Source organism: Scyliorhinus torazame, chromosome 4 (genome assembly GCF_047496885.1).
Source record: "Scyliorhinus torazame isolate Kashiwa2021f chromosome 4, sScyTor2.1, whole genome shotgun sequence".
NCBI classification, from domain to species: domain Eukaryota; kingdom Metazoa; phylum Chordata; class Chondrichthyes; order Carcharhiniformes; family Scyliorhinidae; genus Scyliorhinus; species Scyliorhinus torazame.
The window spans coordinates 219,489,513-219,509,109 of NC_092710.1; the positions used below are offsets into that span (position 1 = coordinate 219,489,513).

The 19,597-nt window shown below is 50.4% G+C and overlaps 1 protein-coding gene across 2 annotated transcripts in view; it reads left to right on the top strand.

The window, feature by feature from the left end:
* The first annotated feature begins 1,327 nt into the window (after window positions 1-1,327).
* hsdl1 (hydroxysteroid dehydrogenase like 1) overlaps window positions 1,328-19,597 on the top strand; it is a 40,501-nt gene continuing 22,231 nt past the window's right edge. Inside the window, exons 1-2 of one of the 2 annotated variants that reach the window (XM_072499356.1) lie at window positions 1,328-1,394; window positions 1,570-2,049. In XM_072499356.1, the coding sequence (XP_072355457.1) occupies window positions 1,830-2,049 (220 nt within the window). In that variant the 5' untranslated portion in view covers window positions 1,328-1,394; window positions 1,570-1,829. The remainder of the gene's footprint in view (window positions 1,395-1,569; window positions 2,050-19,597) is intronic. The other variant, XM_072499357.1, reaches the window with a different exon arrangement.

Sequence of the window (19,597 nt, forward strand, 5' to 3'; positions counted from 1 at the left end):
GTTAACTGGTAAAGTACGAACCACAGCCAGAAGTTAACAGTTGTTGTTATCAAGAATAATAAAACAGAGTTGTACCATCTACAACCGTGTTGGTTCGTTTGTATAGCGGAACACCCAACACGACACTGAACTGGTGAGGAGCCTGAATCTTCTCCATGGTGCCGGGATACATTCGCTGGTCGTCACGGAACTGAGGTAAACCACCTAGATTGAGCAGTCTCCTGGTAGCATGTCGTGTTACGTACTCTGGGATAACACAGGCTGCAACTGGATGCAGCTTTAACCAAAAGATACTCCAGACCTTGAAGTTAGTTCAATCTCATTTATTGAACCAGTAGCACAGTTAGCACAGTTCTCTATGAGTTCGACTCTCTGCTAACCTAAATGTGGTTACTGTGTCTGACTGAACTAGACTAGCTCTTAGCCACATGTTGGAGGTGTGATACTGTACATACATCCTGACCCACTCTGTAGATGTTCATCAGTGGAAAGAGGCAGAGTGTGAGCACCTCGTGCCTTTTATAGTGAGATACCACCCCTGAGTGTCCTGTCTGCTCATTGTTCTGTTCTCTGTGTTCATTAGCTGCCTGTCTGTGCCTGTCTGTATATCATTGTCTGCATATCATGACACCCATCTATAAAGTGCCATTTAGCTCAGCAATCTTGCAATTGGCTTCATTGGGGAAACCCTGTGTAGACGCACTGGTCGGTAAATGAGCACACATGACAGGTGATTTTTATTTCTGGAAAGAGATTGATGGAAGAGTGTTGTTTGATAATCTGCATATGTAGCCAGTTCAGCAAAAAAAGGCAAAACAAAAGGGGAAAGAATGCATTAATGCCATGTGTAATATGCTCATGGACCATGTGACCTACAGTTTGTCACTTAAAACCATGTTTATATGGTTCAAATATAACTGAATTCTTATCTATTTGGTGTTTCGTTCTGAGAGTGAGAGAAACGTTAAACACATTTAAGCTAATGAAGGGTATTTATTTTATTTTAAAGTGCAACAAGATGAGTAGATAAGTTACATTTTTTTAAGTAAAACAAATAAATAAGATTTAGCAGGCTCGGGCAATTGCAGCAGACAGTAGATTTTAGTTTAAATCAGATTCTTTAAGGGGCGGGACAAAAACAAAACTAGAAACACGATTTCAATGGAATCAAATCAAATTAGTAGCAATATTGGTTACTTTCAATGATCTACTATTTGTCATTTCAAATAAAATTACAGTAATAGGATGAAGGATTTGTTCTTTTGTCAGGCATTGCATTGAACACCTAAATCCTTTAAGCTCCACCTCAACACTCTCATTGGGGACCTTTAGAGGTCACTGCCTGTAACAGCAAGTGACAGCTTCAGTTCAGCAGGCCTGTGAACTGAATTCAGGTAGAGATTATTTCAGTTACTCTATAATCTTGTGAAATAGGAGACATTTAGCAGAATGAAGGATACACATCTGCATAAACAGTTTAAACCAAGTGCAAGCCATAGCTCAGAATAAATCTTTGTAAGTACTTTATGCTATAATAATCAGTCTTGTTTGTTTGTTTGCTTACAACAGGTAAAAAAAAAGAAACTTTGTGAGCGGACTATGACAGACTATCATCAAAGGGCTGCAGCACTACGGAATACTGTTCCATAACTAACTGTCAGATTTTGTGTTGAATGATTTTTCAGCAAACTCTATTTGGCAGTCCTTTCTGAAAGTCAGACATCTGTCTGAGAACATTTGCCTGAGTTGCACTGAAGTCACAAATTCACGCTGTGACGAATTACTACGCTGTCCTTCCTCTAGGATAGAGGTCATCCCTGCCGTATGCGATGGCAGCAGTGGACAGTTTCCAATTACTGTACAGACAGATTGCCAGGACATGTAATACCTACATGGATGCACTCGCCATTGTGGGAGCATGGTACGTGACAAAGAAAAGTATTTGCCTTATCTGTGATTTCTACAGCATAGTCCGACTACATTTCATCCCTAGACTGGTAAGCAGAAGAGATCTGCTGAAACACTTCGGCAAATGGGCCTTGGTGACTGGTACGTTCTTTTTCTCAGCCTTTATGTGAATGGCATTGACTAGGTAAATTGAACTGTAGTGGTGGTGCAAAGTAGTTTAATTTGCACTCATACTGTAGTTATACAATAAACACAGCTACAACAACACTCAAGAAACTAAAAACCATTAAGAACAATGCAGTCTGCTAGATAAACATCCCATTACTAGTTTAAATATCCAATTGTTCTGCTGTCAGCATACTGTGCCTGCAATTTGCCAAAACCTCTTTGGCCACAACTCCAAAACTTGCATCCTCCACTGTCCAGGAAAGAACAGCAGGCACATAGGAACACCATAACCTTCAAGTTATCCCAGCTTCGACGTACATTGCAATTCCTTCATCGTCACGGTTCAAAATTCTGGAACTCCTTACCCAGTAGTATTATCGGAATATCTTCACATGGACTGTAGAGGTTCAAGAAAACAGCCCAGAAACATCCCCTTATGGTCAATTCAGAATAGGGAATCAGTGCATGTCTTGCAAGTGTCACCCATGTCCCTAATGTTTTTTAAAACTCCAAAATCGTGGCATGAACTGACATCAGTAAAAAGTGAGATTTGCTGGCGGAGGTGGTCTCACTCCGTTTTGTTTTTTTCATGTGATTTACATTCTGCATGGTTAATGCTGGTGCAAAGCAAAAACACACACTAATGTTACATTTGTGTGAATGCACCATATGAGAGGCATTTGCACCATTTAATTTTAATGATCTTTTATCAGTGTTATATTTTGCACATTTTCTATGTTATATAAAAATAAGCCTTTGCCTTAGTGGTCCTCTGCTCAAAATGCTTTTGACAGTCACAACAAAAAATTGGAAGGTCATCTCCTGTAATTGCACTATGGTGTGTGCCAAATATGAAAATGTAATGCACCTACAACTGAAATTCCAGTAACAATACATCCAACAGGTTATTTTAGTAGCATTTTGCATAGCAAACAGAGTAATACTGATATACCATGTAAAAACAAAAACAGGAGAATCATCAGTCCACAAAAGTTAGTAGCAGCAGTTTCAACGTTTGTGGGGGAGGGGGAGGGAAGAAGCAGACATAAATTTAAGGTGAAAGGTGGAAGATATAGGAGGGATATCAGAGGTAGGTTCTTTACCCAGAGAGTAGTGGGGGCATGGAATGCACTGCCTGTGGAAGTAGTTGAGTCGGAAATATTAGGGACCTTCAAGCAGCTATTGGATAGGTACATGGATTACGGTAAAATGATATAGTGTAGATTTATTTGTTCTCAAGGGCAGCACGGTAGCATTGTGGATAGCACAATTGCTTCACAGCTCCAGGGTCCCAGGTTCGATTCTGGCTTGGGTCACTGTCTGTGCGGAGTCGGCACGTCCTCCCCGTGTCTGCTTGGGTTTCCTCCAGGTGCTCCGGTTTCCTCCCACAGTCCAAAGATGTGCGGGTTAGGTGAATTGGCCAATGATAAATTGCCCTTAATGTCCAAATTGCCCTTGGTGTTGGGTGGAGGTGTTGAGTTTGGGTAGGGTGTTCTTTCCAAGAGCCGGTGCAGACTCAAAGGGCCGAATGACCTCCTTCTGCACTGTAAATTCAATGATAATCTATGATTAATCTAGGACAAAGGTTCGGCACAACATCGTGGGCCGAAGGGCCTGTTTTGTGCTGTACTTTCTACATTTTCTACTAGGTGTACTGATCTATGCCTCAAAATCAGAGATTTAAAAAAAAATTATTTTATAAACATGTATCTAACAAGGTTACAGCGACTAAACACCCCAGGAATCATACTTCCCAACAATCAACTGAAAAGTCTGTACAGGTTTTTCCTCCTTTTCACCCCCCCCCCCCCCCCCCCCCCCCCCCCCCACTCCCCGCGATGAACAGCCCCTCAAACACGGTCACAAACATCTCCACCTTTCCTCAACCCCCCCTGAAGAGCCCCTTAACTCATACTTGATCTCTAATCACAGGAAGTCGTACAGGTCACCCAACCCAGCCCCTATCCCCGGTGGCGATGCCGACCGCCACTCCAGCAAAATTCGCCACTGTGTAATCAGAGAGGCGAAGGCCAAGACATCGGCCTTCCTCCTCTCCATGAGCTCTGGCTTCTCTGAAACCCCAAATATCACCACCAAAGGGTCCGGGTCCACCTCCTCTTCCACTATCCTGGCTAAAACCGCGAACACTCCCACCCAGAATCTTCCCATTTCTTTGCAACCCCAAAAGCGCGTGATTCGCTGGCCCCCGCCCACACCTCTCACACATCTGCTACCCCTTGAAAGAACCCACTCATTCTTGCACGTGTCATATGCACCCTGTGCACCACCTTAAACTGTATCAGGCTCATCCTTGCACAAGAGGAGGTCCCGTTTATCCTACGCAGTGCCTCACTCCGCAGCAACTTGCTCCACCGCAGCAACTTGTCCACATTCGCCGCCCAGTAATAATGAAGCAAGTTTGGCAACGCCAAACCCCCTTGCGCCTCTGCCTTTGTAACAGGGCCCTCCCCACCCTTGGCACCTTCCCCGCCTGTACAAGTCAGAAATGATCGTGTCCACTTTCCGAAAAAAGGCCTTTGATATAAAGATCGGGAGAGCTTGAAAGACAAACAAGAACCTTCATATATTCATTTTCACCATTTGGACCCTCCCCGCCAGCGTTAAGTGCAAAGTATCACACCTCTTAAGATCCTCCCTAGCCTCCTCCACCAGCTTTGTTAAGTTCCACTTATGGAGCCCCGTCCATTCCCTCGATACTTGAATCCCCAAATACCTAAACCCTATCCCTCGCTACTGTAAATGGCATCTCCCCTAAATTAGCCCACTGTGTCAGCTCATTAACTGGAATACCTCACTTTTCCCTACATTCAGCTTATACCCTGAGAACCCTCCAAACCTCCCAGCAGGCCTATAATCCGTTCCAAACTCTCCAACGGATCCAAAACGTAAAGCAAGAGGTCATCGGCATCGAGCGACACCCAATGCTCCCTCTGTCCCCTCATAATCCCTTGCCACTCTGCCAACCTCCCGAGAGCCATCGCCAATGGCTGTATGGCCAGGACAAACAGCAGTGGTGACAGCAGGCACCCCTGCCTCGTACCCGTGTAAGTCAAAGCTTTGTGAGATATCATTCGTCCTCACCCTTGGTGCCACATACAACAACCGTACCCATGCCACAAATCTCGCCCCAAACCTCCCCAAAACCTCGAACAAGTACCGCCACGCCACCCGATCAAATGCCTTAGCCGCGTCCATGGACACCACCACCAGAGCCCCCGACGGATTCATCACTACAGTCAACATTCTTATATTACTCACGAGCTGCCTGCTCCTTACGAAACCTGTTCGATCTTCTGCCACCATCCCGTGGACACAATCCTCCATCCTCCCCGCCAACAACTTAGCCAATACTTTCACATCCGTGTTCAATAGTGATGTAGGCCTATATTCTACCGAGTCCTTCGCCTTTTTGGGGATTGGTGTGATTACTGCCTGCGCCATCGTCTCCGGCAACTCCCCCTTCTCCAGCGCTTCATTAAACCCCCCCAACAAATGTGGTGCCAGGTGCGTCGCAGATTCCTTATAAAAGTCCGCCGGGTCACGGGCCTTCCCCGACTTCATACCCCGATGCTCTCCAACACCTCCCTCAGGCCCAGGGGCTCTTCCAATGACTGCCTTGTTGCTTCCCCCACCTGGGGAAATTCCAGCTTGTCCAGAAATCCCTATGTCCCCCTCCTCTCTTCCCGGGACCGCCTCATAAAGTCCCTGGTAGTACTCCCCAAATGAATCTTCCCTGGCTCTGACACCACATCCCCAGCCCCAGTCCGTATCTTCGATATTTCGCTGGACGCAACTTGCCTCCGCAGCTGGTGCGCCAGCATGCAGCTCGCCTTCTCCCCATTCTCATATTGCATCCCCCTTGCCCTACGCAGTTGCCCTACTGCCCTCCCTGTTGCCAGCCTGTCAAACTGACCCAGCAACTTTTTCCTCTTCGTTAATCCCTCCATGATGTGCACCCTCGAATATTCCCTGTCCACTTCCACTATCTTGCTCACAAGACGGTCATGTTCCTCCTCCCTTTCCCTATCCGTATGAGCCTTAAACAAAATAATTTCCCCACAGACCACTGTTTTCAGTACTTCCCAAAAAATGACCGCCGACAGATCCCCATTCTGATTCAACGCCACATACTCCTTAATCGCCACCCGCACCTTATCACAAAAACCTCCAACCACCTACAACCCCGAGTCAAACCTCCACCCCGGCCTCTGCTCTTGTTCTGACCTAAACCGAATCTCCAGCCAGTGGAGTGCATGGTCCGAGATAACTATCCCCGCATGTTCTGCCCCCTCCATCCCAACCAAAATCTCCAGACTCACTACAAAGTAATCAATCCTTGAATAGACCTTATAGACGTGTGAAAAGAAGGAATATTCCCTTCCCCCTGTGTTCTGAAAGCACCATGGATCTACCATACCACCTGGGGCTTGAACTATTAACCCTCGGCTTCAGGGCACAGTTAAAGTTTCCTCCCATGATCAACTGGTACGTGGCCAAATCCGTGATCGCTGCCAGCAACCCCCTCAAAAATCCACATCATCCCAATTTGGGGCACACACATTTACCAACAGCACCGGTGCCCCTACCAATACCCCACTCACAATTCCATATCTGCCATCTGGATCCCTCACCTCCTTCACTCACAAATCCCATTTTTTTGATCATTAAAATCGCCACTCCCCTCGATTTTGAATCAAACCCTGAGTGATAAACCTGCCCGACGCACCCCTTCCTTAACCTCACCTGGTCCTTCACGCGGAGGTGCGTCTCCTGCAGAAAGACCACCCCCGCTTTAAGCTCCTGAGGTGCGCGAACACCCACAATCTTTTAACTGGCCCATTTTAACGTTTCACGTTACCAGCCTTACCGGAGCCTTATGCCTCCAATCTCCTCTACCGTCTGTCATCTTCCCCACTTAACTCCTGCCCCTTTAATTCCACCCTGTACCTAGCCCATCCAAGGTGGCCCCTTTCTCTGCCCATGACCATGCCATCTCTCACCCCCTGCCACGTGGCAACAACCTCTCCACCCCCACCTTTCCCCCATTCCCCTGCAGCCCCCCCCCGGCCACCCCTCTCAGCCTTCTCCTCCACCACCTCACTTCCCTTCACCAGCATAACCTTATAGTGCAGCAGCCCCTGCCCAAAGGCACTTATCAATGACCTTCCCTTCCTCCCCCCCACTCCTCAGCTCAAGGAGGAATGTTAAACACAAACAGTCTCAAAAAATAGGAGGGTGGGGACGGGAACATCCATCCCACATAAACTTTCCACCCCTTACAATCCCAACAGTAAACAGCAACCCCCCCACAAAAAAATATGAACATTCCCCAATCACTGTCTCCACTTCAAAAGTGCTCCCAATCATTACAAAGTGCCAACACCCTGGTTCCCAAGCATTGTCCGCTCAGTTCTTCCCTGGTTTATGCTCCTTAATGAAGTCTTCAGTCGCTTCTGGGGTCTCAAAATAATACTCTCTGCCTCCAAATGTCACACATAATTTCGCCGGGTAGAGCAGCCCAAACCTGATATGCTGCCGGTACAGAACCGCCTTGGCCTTGTTGAAGCTTGCCTGTCGTTTTGCCAACTCGGCTCCAACGTCCTGATAAATTTGGACCTTATTCCCCTTCCAGTCGTAGGTACGCTTCTCCATGGCCCACCGCAGAATCTTCTTTCTCTTCAAATTTGTGGAGCCTCACCATCACTGCCCGCGCGGCTCCCCAGCTGTAGGCTTCTGCTTCAGGGACCTATACTCTCGGTCCACTTCAGGCACCTTATCTGGCACCCCTTCTGGCTCCATCCCTGCCAGCATCTTTGAGACATAAGTCGTGGCATTCACACCTTCCACTCCTTCAGGCAGGCCCACTATTTGCAGGTTCATCCTTCTCGAAGCATTCTTCTGCTCCCCACCTCTGCCTCCAGAGTGACCACACGATCGGTGTAGTCCGAGATCACTCCTTCAATCTCCCGAATCTGTGACCCCAGCACCACCAAACACTTTTCCACCCATTCCAAAAAACTTTTTAGGGGTGTGTGGTGATCCACTGTAATAGGAGATGTAAGGTAGGACCTGCACTACATGTTTGCCGGTAGGTCCTGCTGGCTGGCTCCGCCCACGGAGAACTGTATAAATATGCATGACCTCCAGTGTACCATTTCGCCAGCTGCAGTAGGAGGCCACGCATCTGACTGTAATAAAGCCACAGTTGTACCCAACTTTAGTCTTTGTGCAATTGATCGTGCATCAATTTAGTAGTCAGATTTTCCACAGAATGGATATCCGAATTAAACCCGATCGCCTGCAGCTGGATCCGCACTTGCCCGACGCCAGGAAAGACTTTGCTCACTGGCCAGCATGTTTTGAGGCCTACATCAATGTGGCGGACCCCGCGCTAACGGAGGCTCAGAAGATAAATGTCCTGTACTCCAGACTGAGCTCCAGCGTGTTCCCGTTGATCCAAGACGCCACGAATTACACAAAAGCAATGGAACTCCTTAAGGAACACAACGCGCAGAAGGCGAACACGCTCTTCGCCAGGCATGTACTCACCACACACTCGCAACTACCTGGTGAGTCCATCGAAGACTTCTGGCGGGCCCTAATTCCACTCATCCGGGACTGTGACTGTCAGGCCGTTACAGCCGCCGAACACGCGAATCTCCTCATGCGCGATGCCTTCGCGATGGGGATTGCGTCGGACCGCATCCAAGAATGATTACTGGAAGGGGCCCTGCTCGAACTGGCCGAGACGAAAACCTTGGCGCTCTCCATGACGGTCGCATCCCGTAACGTACAATCGTACCCCTCCCGCCGCGCTGCCCACCCTTCTACTCCTTCCTACCCCTCCTGGACCCCGTCGACGACCTCCTCAGCCGGGGCCCTGCCCTCCCAATACGCCTGCGCCGCACGCCGATCCACGCACCTCGGGGTCCCCGCTGCTACTTCTGCAGTCAGCAGAAGCACCCCCGCCAACACTGCCCGGTCTGCACTGCAGTTTGTAAAGCCTGCAGTAAAAAGGGCCACTTCGCGGCCGTGTGCCTGCTATCGACCCCTCCCCCACGCCAGGCGCACAATGGGAGCCGCCATCCTCTCCTCCTGGGTCCATGTGCGACCAATGGGCGCCGCCATCTTGTCCCCCTTCGGCCACGTGCGCCCCATAGGCGCCGTCATCTTGTTCCAACCCCGCAATGTGCGCACCATGGGCGCCGCCATCTTGTCCCGACCCCACAATGTGCACACCATGGGCGCCGTCACCTTGACCCCCACAGAGTCTCCGGACATCCTGACATCGGAACCGCACACGTTCGCCACCCGAAGCATCCGATGGTTACCCGCAGCTCGCTTCGATGACGCTGGACCAATCTCGCCCGCACAACCTGGCCACCGTGTTGACGACGGTTAAAATCAACAGCCACGCGACCTCGTGCCTGCTGGACTCCGGGAGCACCGAAAGCTTTGTACACCCAGATACGGTAAGGCGCTGCTCCCTCGCGGTCCATCCTGCCAATCAAAGGATCTCCCTAGCCTCTGGATCCCACTCCGTCCCGATCCGAGGCTTTTGTACAGTCCCTCATGGTCCAGGGCGTAGAATTTAGTAACTTCCACCGCTATGTCCTTCCTAATCTCTGCGCTGCACTCCTGTTGGGCCTGGACATCCAGTGCAACCTCCAGAGTCTCACCCTCAAATTCGGCGGGCCCTTACCCTACCTTACCGTTTGCGGCCTCGCGACCCTCAAGGTCGATCCCCCCTCCCTTTTTGCCAATCTAACTGCGGATTGCAAGCCTGTTGCCACCAGGAGCAGACGGTACAGCACCCAGGACAAGACCTTCATCAGGTCCGAAGTCCAGCGGCTGCTAAGGAGGGTATTATCGAGGCCAGCAACAGCCCCTGGAGAGCCCAAGTGGTGGTGGTGGTTAAAACTGGGGAGAAACACAGGATGGTCGTGGACTACAGCCAGACCATCAATCGGTACACGCAGCTCGACGCGTACCCCCTCCCACGCATATCTGATATGGTCAATCAGATTGCGCAGTACCGGCTCTTCTCAACAATTGACCTGAAATCGGCCTACCACCAGCTCCCCATCCGGAAGTCGGACCAGCCATACACTGCCTTCGAGGCGGACGGTCACCTCTACCACTTCCTTAGGGTCCCTTTCGGTGTCACAAATGGGCTCTCGGTCTTCCAAAGAGAGATGGACCGAATGGTTGACCAGTACGGTTTGCGGGCCACCTTTCCGTCCTTAGATAATGTCACCATCTGCGGCCATAACCAGCAGGACCATGATACCAACCTCGATAAATTCCTCCGCACTGCCACTCTTCTCAACCTGACCTACAACAAAGAGAAGTGTGTTCAGCATGATCCGGTTAGCCACTCTCGGTTATATAGTCCAAAACGGACTTCTCGGGCCTGAACCCGACCGCATGCACCCCCTCATGGAACTTCCCCTCCCCCACTGCCCCGAGGCCCTCAAATGTTGCCTGGGGTTCTTTTCCTACTGCGCTCAGTGGGTCCCAAACTATGCGGACAAAGCCCGCACACTCATTCAGTCCACCCAATTCCCCCTCGCGGCGGAGGCACAACATGCTTTCGCCCGCATCAGAGCAGACGTCGCCAAGGCCGGGATGCGCGCAGTGGACGAGTCACTGCCTTTCCAAGTAGAAAGCGACGCTTCAGACGTCGCCCTTGCCGCCACTCTAAACCAGGCAGGCAGACCCGTGGCATTCTTTTCCCCTCCTGGGGAACTTCATGCCTCTGAAATTCGACACTCATCCGTTGAAAAGGAGGCCCAAGCTATCGTTGAAGCTGTACGGCATTGGAGGCATTACCTGGCCGGTAAGAGATTCACTCTGCTTACGGACCAACGGTCGGTAGCCTTCATGTTCAATAACACACAGCGGGGCAAGATCAAAAATGATAAAATCTTGCGGTGGAGAATCGAGCTCTCCACCTATAATTACGAGATCTTGTATCGCCCCGGTAAACTCAACGAGCCCCCAGACGCCCTCTCCCGAGGTACATGTGCCAGCGCACAAAGGACCAACTCCGGGCCCTACACGACAGACTTTGTCACCCGGGGGGGTCACTCGATTGTACCATCTGGTCAAAGCTCGCAATCTGCCCTACTCCATCGAGGAAGTAAGGACAGTCACCAGGGACTGCCAGGTCTGTGCCGAGTGCAAGCCGCACTTCTACCGGCCAGACCGCGCGCGCCTGGTGAAGGCTTCCCGCCCTTTTGAACGCCTCAGCGCGGATTTCAAAGGGCCCCTCCCCTCCACCGACCGAAACACGTACATTCTCAGTGTGGTCGATGAGTACTCCAGATTCCCCTTCGCCCACCGTCATCAAGGCCCTCAGCACCATCTTCACTCTGTTCGATTTCCCCGCCTACATCCACAGTGACAGGGAATCGTCATTCATGAGCGATGAGCTGTGTCAGTTCCTGCTCAGCAGAGGTATAGCCTCCAGCAGGACGCCAGCTACAACCCCCGGGGAAACAGGCAAGTCGAACGGGAGAATGGGACAGTTTTGAGGGCCGTCCAGCTGGCCCTACGGTCCAGGAACCTCCCAGCATCTCGCTGGCAGGAGGTCCTCCCTGACGTTCTACACTCCATCCGGCCACTATTGTGCACCGCCACTAATAACACACCCCATGAACGTGTTTTTACCTTCCCCAGGAAGTCCACATCCGGGGTGTCGCTCCCGACTTGGCTCGCTGCCCCAGGACCGGTCCTTCTCCGTAGGCACATCCGACTCCACAAGACGGACCCGTTGGTGGACAGGGTTCACCTGCTACATGCCAACCCTCGATATGCCTACGTTGAGTTCCCTGACGGCTGCCAAGATACTGTCTCACTCAGCGACCTGGCACCATCAGGTTCCACCCCAACACACACCCCCACCAATGTGCCCCCCCCCCTCGCCTCCCACCGCGCCGCTAATATTGACCCCACCAGACCATCCCCCCCTCCCCTTTTCCGCACAAGAGGACGAAGAGGACTGCGACACGCTCCCGGAGTTCCCCGATGATTGGCCAGCATCAGCACCGCCACCACCGCCATCGGTGCCACCTCCACCACCGCCAGCACCGACTTCGCCGCCACCATTATGCCGCTCCCAACAAAGCACCAAAGCACCGGACCAGCTGAACCTTTGACGGACTCCGCACCGTCAACATGGACTTTTCTTTCCCTACCACTGTACATAATTGCACTAAAAATATATAATTTCACGTCCTCCCCAGCCGGACTCATTTTTAACGGGGTGAATGTGGTGAACCACTGTATTAGGGGATGTAAGGTAGGACCTGCACTCCAGGTTCGCCGGTAGTTCCTGCCGGCTGGCTCTGCCCACAGAGAACTGTATAAATGTGCATGACCTCCAGTGCCCTGCCATTTCGCCAGCTGCAGCAGGAGGCCACGCATCTGACTGTAATAAAGCCACAGTTGTACCCAACTTTAGTCTTTGTGCAATTGATCGTGCATCAGGGTGCCCCGCTTCTTCAATGGCCTTTGCGCGATCTTCCCACATTTGTTCTCTCTGCTGCTGGAATTCAGCTTTATAAAGGTCATCAAGTCAAGTTGAAGCCTTCCAGCTTGCATCAGCCCTTCCCCTGCCTGAATGCTTTAAGTGGTTTTTGTTGTTGCTGCAGCAGCAGAAGCTTGTTCCAACTTTTCAGCCAAATATATCACTGTTTTCTGCCGGGTCTGGTAACCAGCAGACACACCACTCCTGGGGGAAATTACTCCTCCAACATTCACCTACGTCTTTTTATCAAAATTCCACCCAATATTTTTTTTTTTATAAATGTTTTTTATTGGATTTTAGAACAAAGTATATTTGCCGTTACGTATACAGGATATGATATATATATATATGTAAGTAGGCATCTGTTTGTGCTGGAGAGACAATTCCGGAGGGCAATCCTCGAATGGATCTGGTGCCGATGTTGTCCCTCGCTTCTCCCGGTCGGATTTTGCTGCCGTTGTCGTCTCGTGCTCACTACCGCTTCAGCCGGCCCTCCCGTCCTCCGACTGTATTCTCCTTTTTCTCTATTCCTGGGGATGTCAAGTTAGTTAACGTTTCCCTGCTTCACCCCCCCCTCCCTCCCCACCTACCTCCCTGGCTCTCCTCTATTGTTCCCTGTCTCATCCCTCCCCCCCTCCCTGTGGTTCACCTTTCCTTCCTCTTAGATTGAGCTGTCCCCCCCCCCCCCCCCCCGTCCCTCTCCCAGTCTATCTCCTCCTTGCCCTTCTCCCGGTCTATCTCCCCCTCTCATGCTTTGGCTGCTTTCCCCTGGTTCTTGGCTACCTGGCTATTCTTCTGCTTGTTCGTTGGCCACAAACCGGTCCCGGAACAATTGGGTGAATGGCTCCCATGTTCTGTGGAAGCTGCCGCCTGACCCTCGGGTGGCGATTTGATTTTCTCCATTTGGAGAGATTCCGAGAGGTCGGACAGCCAGTCTGCTGCTTGCGGTGGTGCTGCTGACCGCCAGCCGAACAGGATTCTACGGCAGGCGATCAGGGAGGCAAAGGCGAGGGCGTCCGCCCTCCTCCCCAGGAATAGATCTGGCTGGTCTGAAACCCCAAAGACCGCCGCTTTCGGGCATGGCTCCACCCTCACCCCCACCACTTTGGACATTGCCTCGAAGAAGGCTGTCTAGTACTCCACAAGTCTGGGGCAAGACCAGAACATGTGGGCGTGGTTGGCCGGGCCTCCTTGGCACTGTTCACATCTATCCTCCACCTCCGGGAAGAACCTACTCATACGAATTCTTGTGAAGTGGGCTCTATGTACCACTTTTATTTGCGTCAGGCTGAGCCTTGCGCACGTGGCGGTGGTGTTGACCCTATGCAGTGCTTCGCTCCAGAGTCCCCACCCTATTTCAATCCCCAGGTCTTCCTCCCATTTCATTCTTGTTGCGTCCAGTACGGTGTCGGCCCCTTCTACCAGTCGGTTATACATGTCGCTACAGTTTCCTTTCTCTAATATGCTTGCGTCCAGTAACTCTTCCAGTAATGTCTGTCATGGCGGTTATGCGTAAGTCCTTGTCTCCTTTCGTAGGAAGCTTTTGAGTTGCAGGTTGCTCGTTCCGCCTGGCTAGCTGGAATTTCTCTGTTAGTTCGTCCAGTGTTGCAATCCTGCCGGCCTTGTATAGGTCCCTGACTCAGTGTCCCCCCGTCCTGTCTCCACCTTTTGAAGGTGGCGTCGGTCAGTGCTGGTGTGAACCTATGGTTGTTGCAGATGGGAACTTTGTCCGACATTTTGGTCAGGCCAAATTGCTGCCGTAGTTGGTTCCAGGACTGGAGGGTGGCCTAAATTTAAAAAATAAAAAAAATTTGAGTATTTGGGAACTAATTAAACATAATAACTTAATTATAATTTAGAGGATATCTAAGCCAGAGATCGGAGAATATTATAGTTAGCTATCGCATTTCTATTAGAAATCTAGTGCTAGGAAACAGATAGTTGACAGTAACTTTGCAATTTAAAAAAAAAAGTATTAAAAAAAAAAAGACAAATTGTAATTTTAATTAATTGACGCAATGTCAGTTAGAGGGGTGCTGTGCTCTGACTGTGAGATGTGGCAGGTCCGGGAGGCTCCCAGCGTCCCGGATGGCTTCATCTGCAGAAAGTGCACCCAACTGCAGCTCCTCACAGACCGCATGGTTCGGTTGGAGCAGCAATTGGATGCACTTAGGAGCATGCAGGTGGCGGAAAGCGTCATAGATCGCAGTTATGTAAATGTGGTCACACCCAAGGTGCAGGCAGAGAAATGGGTGACCACCAGAAAGGGCAGGCAGTCAGTGCAGGAATCCCCTGTGGTTGTCCCCCTCTCGAACAGATATACCCCTTTGGATACTGTCGGGGGGATAGCCTATCAGGGGAAAACAGCAGCAGCCAGAGCAGTGGCACCACGGCTGGCTCTGATGTTCAGAAGGGAGGGTCAAAGCGCAGAAGAGTAATAGTAATAGGGGACTCTATAGTCAGGGGCACAGATAGGCGCTTCTGTGGACGTGAAAGAGACTCCAGGATGGTATGTTGCCTCCCTGGTGCCAGGGTCCAGGATGTCTCCGAACGGGTAGAGGGAATCCTGAAGGGGGAGGGCAAACAGGCAGAGGTCGTTGTACATATTGGTACTAACGACATAGGCAGGAAGGGGCATGAGGTCCTGCAGCAGGAGTTCAGGGAGCTAGGCAGAAAGTTAAAAGACAGGACCTCGAGGGTTGTAATCTCGGGATTACTCCCTGTGCCACGTGCCAGTGAGGCTAGAAATAGGAAGATAGAGCAGACAAACACGTGGCTAAACAGCTGGTGTAGGAGGGAGGGTTTCCGTTATCTGGACCACTGGGAGCTCTTCCGGGGCAGGTGTGACCTGTATAAGATGGACGGGTTGCATCTAAACCGGAGAGGCATAAATATCCTGGCCGCGAGGTTTGCTAGTGTCACACGGGAGGGTTTAAACTAGTATGGCAGGGGGGTGGGCACGGGAGCAATAGGTCAGAAGGTGAGAGCATTGAGGGAGAACTAGGGAATAGGGACAGTGTGGCTCTGAGGCAGAGCAGACGGGGAGAAGTTGCTGAACACAGCGGGTCTGGTGGCCTGAAGTGCATATGTTTTAATGCAAGGAGCATTACGGGTAAGGCAGATGAACTTAGAGCTTGGATTACTACTTGGAACTATGATGTTGTTGCCATTACAGAGACCTGGTTGAGGGAAGGGCAGGATTGGCAGCTAAACGTTCCAGGATTTAGATGTTTCAGGCGGGATAGAGGGGGATGTAAAAGGGGAGGCGGAGTTGCGCTACTTGTTCGGGAGAATATCACAGCTATACTGCGAGAGGACACCTCCGAGGGCAGTGAGGCTATATGGGTAGAAATCAGGAATAAGAAGGGTGCAGTCACAATGTTGGGGGTATACTACAGGCCTCCCAACAGCCAGCGGGAGATGGAGGAGCAGATAGGTAGACAGATTTTGGAAAAGAGTAAAAACAACAGGGTTGTGGTGATGGGAGACTTCAACTTCCCCAATATTGACTGGGACTCACTTAGTGCCAGGGGCTTAGACGGGGCGGAGTTTGTAAGGAGCATCCAGGAGGGCTTCTTAAAACAATATGTAAACAGTCCAACTAGGGAAGGGGCGGTACTGGACCTGGTATTGGGGAATGAGCCCGGCCAGGTGGTAGATGTTTCAGTAGGGGAGCATTTCGGTAACAGTGACCATAATTCAGTAAGTTTTAAAGTACTGGTGGACAAGGATAAGAGTGGTCCGAGGATGAATGTGCTAAATTGGGGGAAGGCTAATTATAACAATATTAGGCGGGAACTGAAGAACATAGATTGGGGGCGGATGTTTGAGGGCAAATCAACATCTGACATGTGGGAGGCTTTCAAGTGTCAGTTGAAAGGAATACAGGACAGGCATGTTCCTGTGAGGAAGAAAGATAAATACGGCAATTTTCGGGAACCTTGGATGACGAGTGATATTGTAGGCCTCGTCAAAAAGAAAAAGGAGGCATTTGTCAGGGCTAAAAGGCTGGGAACAGACAAAGCCTGTGTGGCATATAAGGAAAGTAGGAAGGAACTTAAGCAAGGAGTCAGGAGGGCTAGAAGGGGTCATGAAAAGTCATTGGCAAATAGGGTTAAGGAAAATCCCAAGGCTTTTTACACGTACATAAAAAGCAAGAGGGTAGCCAGGGAAAGGGTTGGCCCACTGAAGGATAGGCAAGGGAATCTATGTGTGGAGCCAGAGGAAATGGGCGAGGTACTAAATGAATACTTTGCATCAGTATTCACCAAAGAGAAGGAATTGGTAGATGTTGAGTCTGGAGAAGGGGGTGTAGATAGCCTGGGTCACATTGTCATCCAAAAAGACGAGGTGTTGGGTGTCTTAAAAAATATTAAGGTAGATAAGTCCCCAGGGCCGGATGGGATCTACCCCAGAATACTGAAGGAGGCTGGAGAGGAAATTGCTGAGGCCTTGACAGAAATCTTTGGATCCTCGCTGTCTTCAGGGGATGTCCCGGAGGACTGGAGAATAGCCAATGTTGTTCCTCTGTTTAAGAAGGGTAGCAAGGATAATCCCGGGAACTACAGGCCGGTGAGCCTTACTTCAGTGGTAGGGAAATTACTGGAGAGAATTCTTCGAGACAGGATCTACTCCCATTTGGAAGCAAATGGACGTATTAGTGAGAGGCAGCACGGTTTTGTGAAGGGAAGGTCGTGTCTCACTAACTTGATAGAGTTTTTCGAGGAGGTCACTAAGGTGATTGATGCAGGTAGGGCAGTAGATGTTGTCTATATGGACTTCAGTAAGGCCTTTGACAAGGTCCCTCATGGTAGACTAGTACAAAAGGTGAAGTCACACGGGATCAGGGGTGAACTGGCAAGGTGGATACAGAACTGGCTAGGCCATAGAAGGCAGAGGGTAGCAATGGAGGGATGCTTTTCTCATTGGAGGGCTGTGACCAGTGGTGTTCCACAGGGATCAGTGCTGGGACCTTTGCTCTTTGTAATATATATAAATGATTTGGAGGAAAATGTAACTGGTCTGATTAGTAAGTTTGCAGACGACACAAAGGTTGGTGGAATTGCGGATAGCGATGAGGACTGTCTGAGGATACAGCAGGATTTAGATTGTCTGGAGACTTGGGCGGAGAGATGGCAGATGGAGTTTAATCCGGACAAATGTGAGGTAATGCATTTTGGAAGGGCTAATGCAGGTAGGGAATATACAGTGACTGGTAGAACCCTCAAGAGTATTGAAAGTCAAAGAGATCTAGGAGTACAGGTCCACAGGTCATTGAAAGGGGCAACACAGGTGGAGAAGGTAGTCAAGAAGGCATACGGCATGCTTGCCTTCATTGGCCGGGGCATTGAGTATAAGAATTGGCAAGTCATGTTGCAGCTGTATAGAACCTTAGTTAGGCCACACTTGGAGTATAGTGTTCAATTCTGGTCGCCACACTACCAGAAGGATGTGGAGGCTTTAGAGAGGGTGCAGAAGAGATTTACCAGAATGTTGCCTGGTATGGAGGGCATAAGCTATGAGGAGCGATTGAATAAACTCGGTTTGTTCTCACTGGAACGAAGGAGGTTGAGGGGCGACCTGATAGAGGTATACAAAATTATGAGGGGCATAGACAGAGTGGATAGTCAGAGGCTTTTCCCCAGGGTAGAGGGGTCAATTACTAGGGGACATAGGTTTAAGGTGAGAGGGGCAAAGTTTAGAGTAGATGTACGAGGCAAGTTTTTTACGCAGAGGGTAGTGGGTGCCTGGAACTCGCTACCGGAGGAGGTAGTGGAAGCAGGGACGATAGGGACATTTAAGGGGCATCTTGACAAATATATGAATAGGATGGGAATAGAAGGATACGGACCCAGGAAGTGTAGAAGATTGTAGTTTAGTCGGGCAGTATGGTCGGCACGGGCTTGGAGGGCCGAAGGGCCTGTTCCTGTGCTGTACATTTCTTTGTTCTTTGTTTTGTTCTTTATCACCACCGGGCTGCTGGAGTATTTTTTGGGTGGGGATGGGAGTGCAACCATGGCGAGGGCCCGGAGGGAGGTCCCCTTACAGGAGGCCTCTTCCGCGCGCACCCACTCGGCTTCTGGCTCCTTGGTCCATCCCCTTATTCGCTCGGTCGTCGCCGCCCAGTGGTAGAATTGTAGGTTTGGGAGGGCTAGCCCTCCCCTTCATTTTTTTTTTTTGTAAGATCTTCTTTGGGATCCTAGCATTCTCCCCCCCCCCATACGAATGCCATGATTAGTTTGTCTAATGCTTTGAGAAAGGCCTTGGGGATGTAGATCGGGATGGATCTGAATAGGAAGAGGTTCCTGGACAGCACGTTCATTTTGATCGTCTGGACTTTCCCCGCGAGGGAGAGTGGGAGTGTGTTCCATCTTTGCAGGTCCTTTTTTACTTCCTCTGTCAGACTGATGAGGTCCCATTTGTGGATCCCTTTCCAGTCATGGGCTATTTGGATCCCCAGGTAGCGGAATTTATGTCGGGCTTGTTTAAACGGCAGTACCGTTAGTGCTGCCCCACCTACTTGTGGGTGTACCGGGAAGATCTCGCTTTTGCTCATGTTGAGTTTGTAGCGCGAGTAGGCGCCAAACTCTTTCAGGAGCGTGATGATTCCGTCCATGCTGCTTTGTGGGTCCGAGATGTAGAGGAGCAGGTCATCTGCATAGAGTGAGACTCTGTGCTCTCTGCCGCCCTTTTGGATCCCCCTCTAGCCTTTTGCCGCTCTGAGCGCAATTGCTAGTGACTCGATCGCTAGGGCGAACAGCAGCGGGGACAGTGGGCATCCTTGTCTGGTTGGGAGTTGGTGTTGTTTGCCCGTACGCTCGCCATGGGAGCGTTGTATAGGAGTTTTACCCAGGAGATGAATCCTGTTCCAAGCCCGAACCGTTCCAGTACCTCAATGAGGTATTTCCATTCGACTCTGTCGAAGGCCTTCTCTGCGTCTAGGGAGACGATCACCTCTGGTGTTCTCAC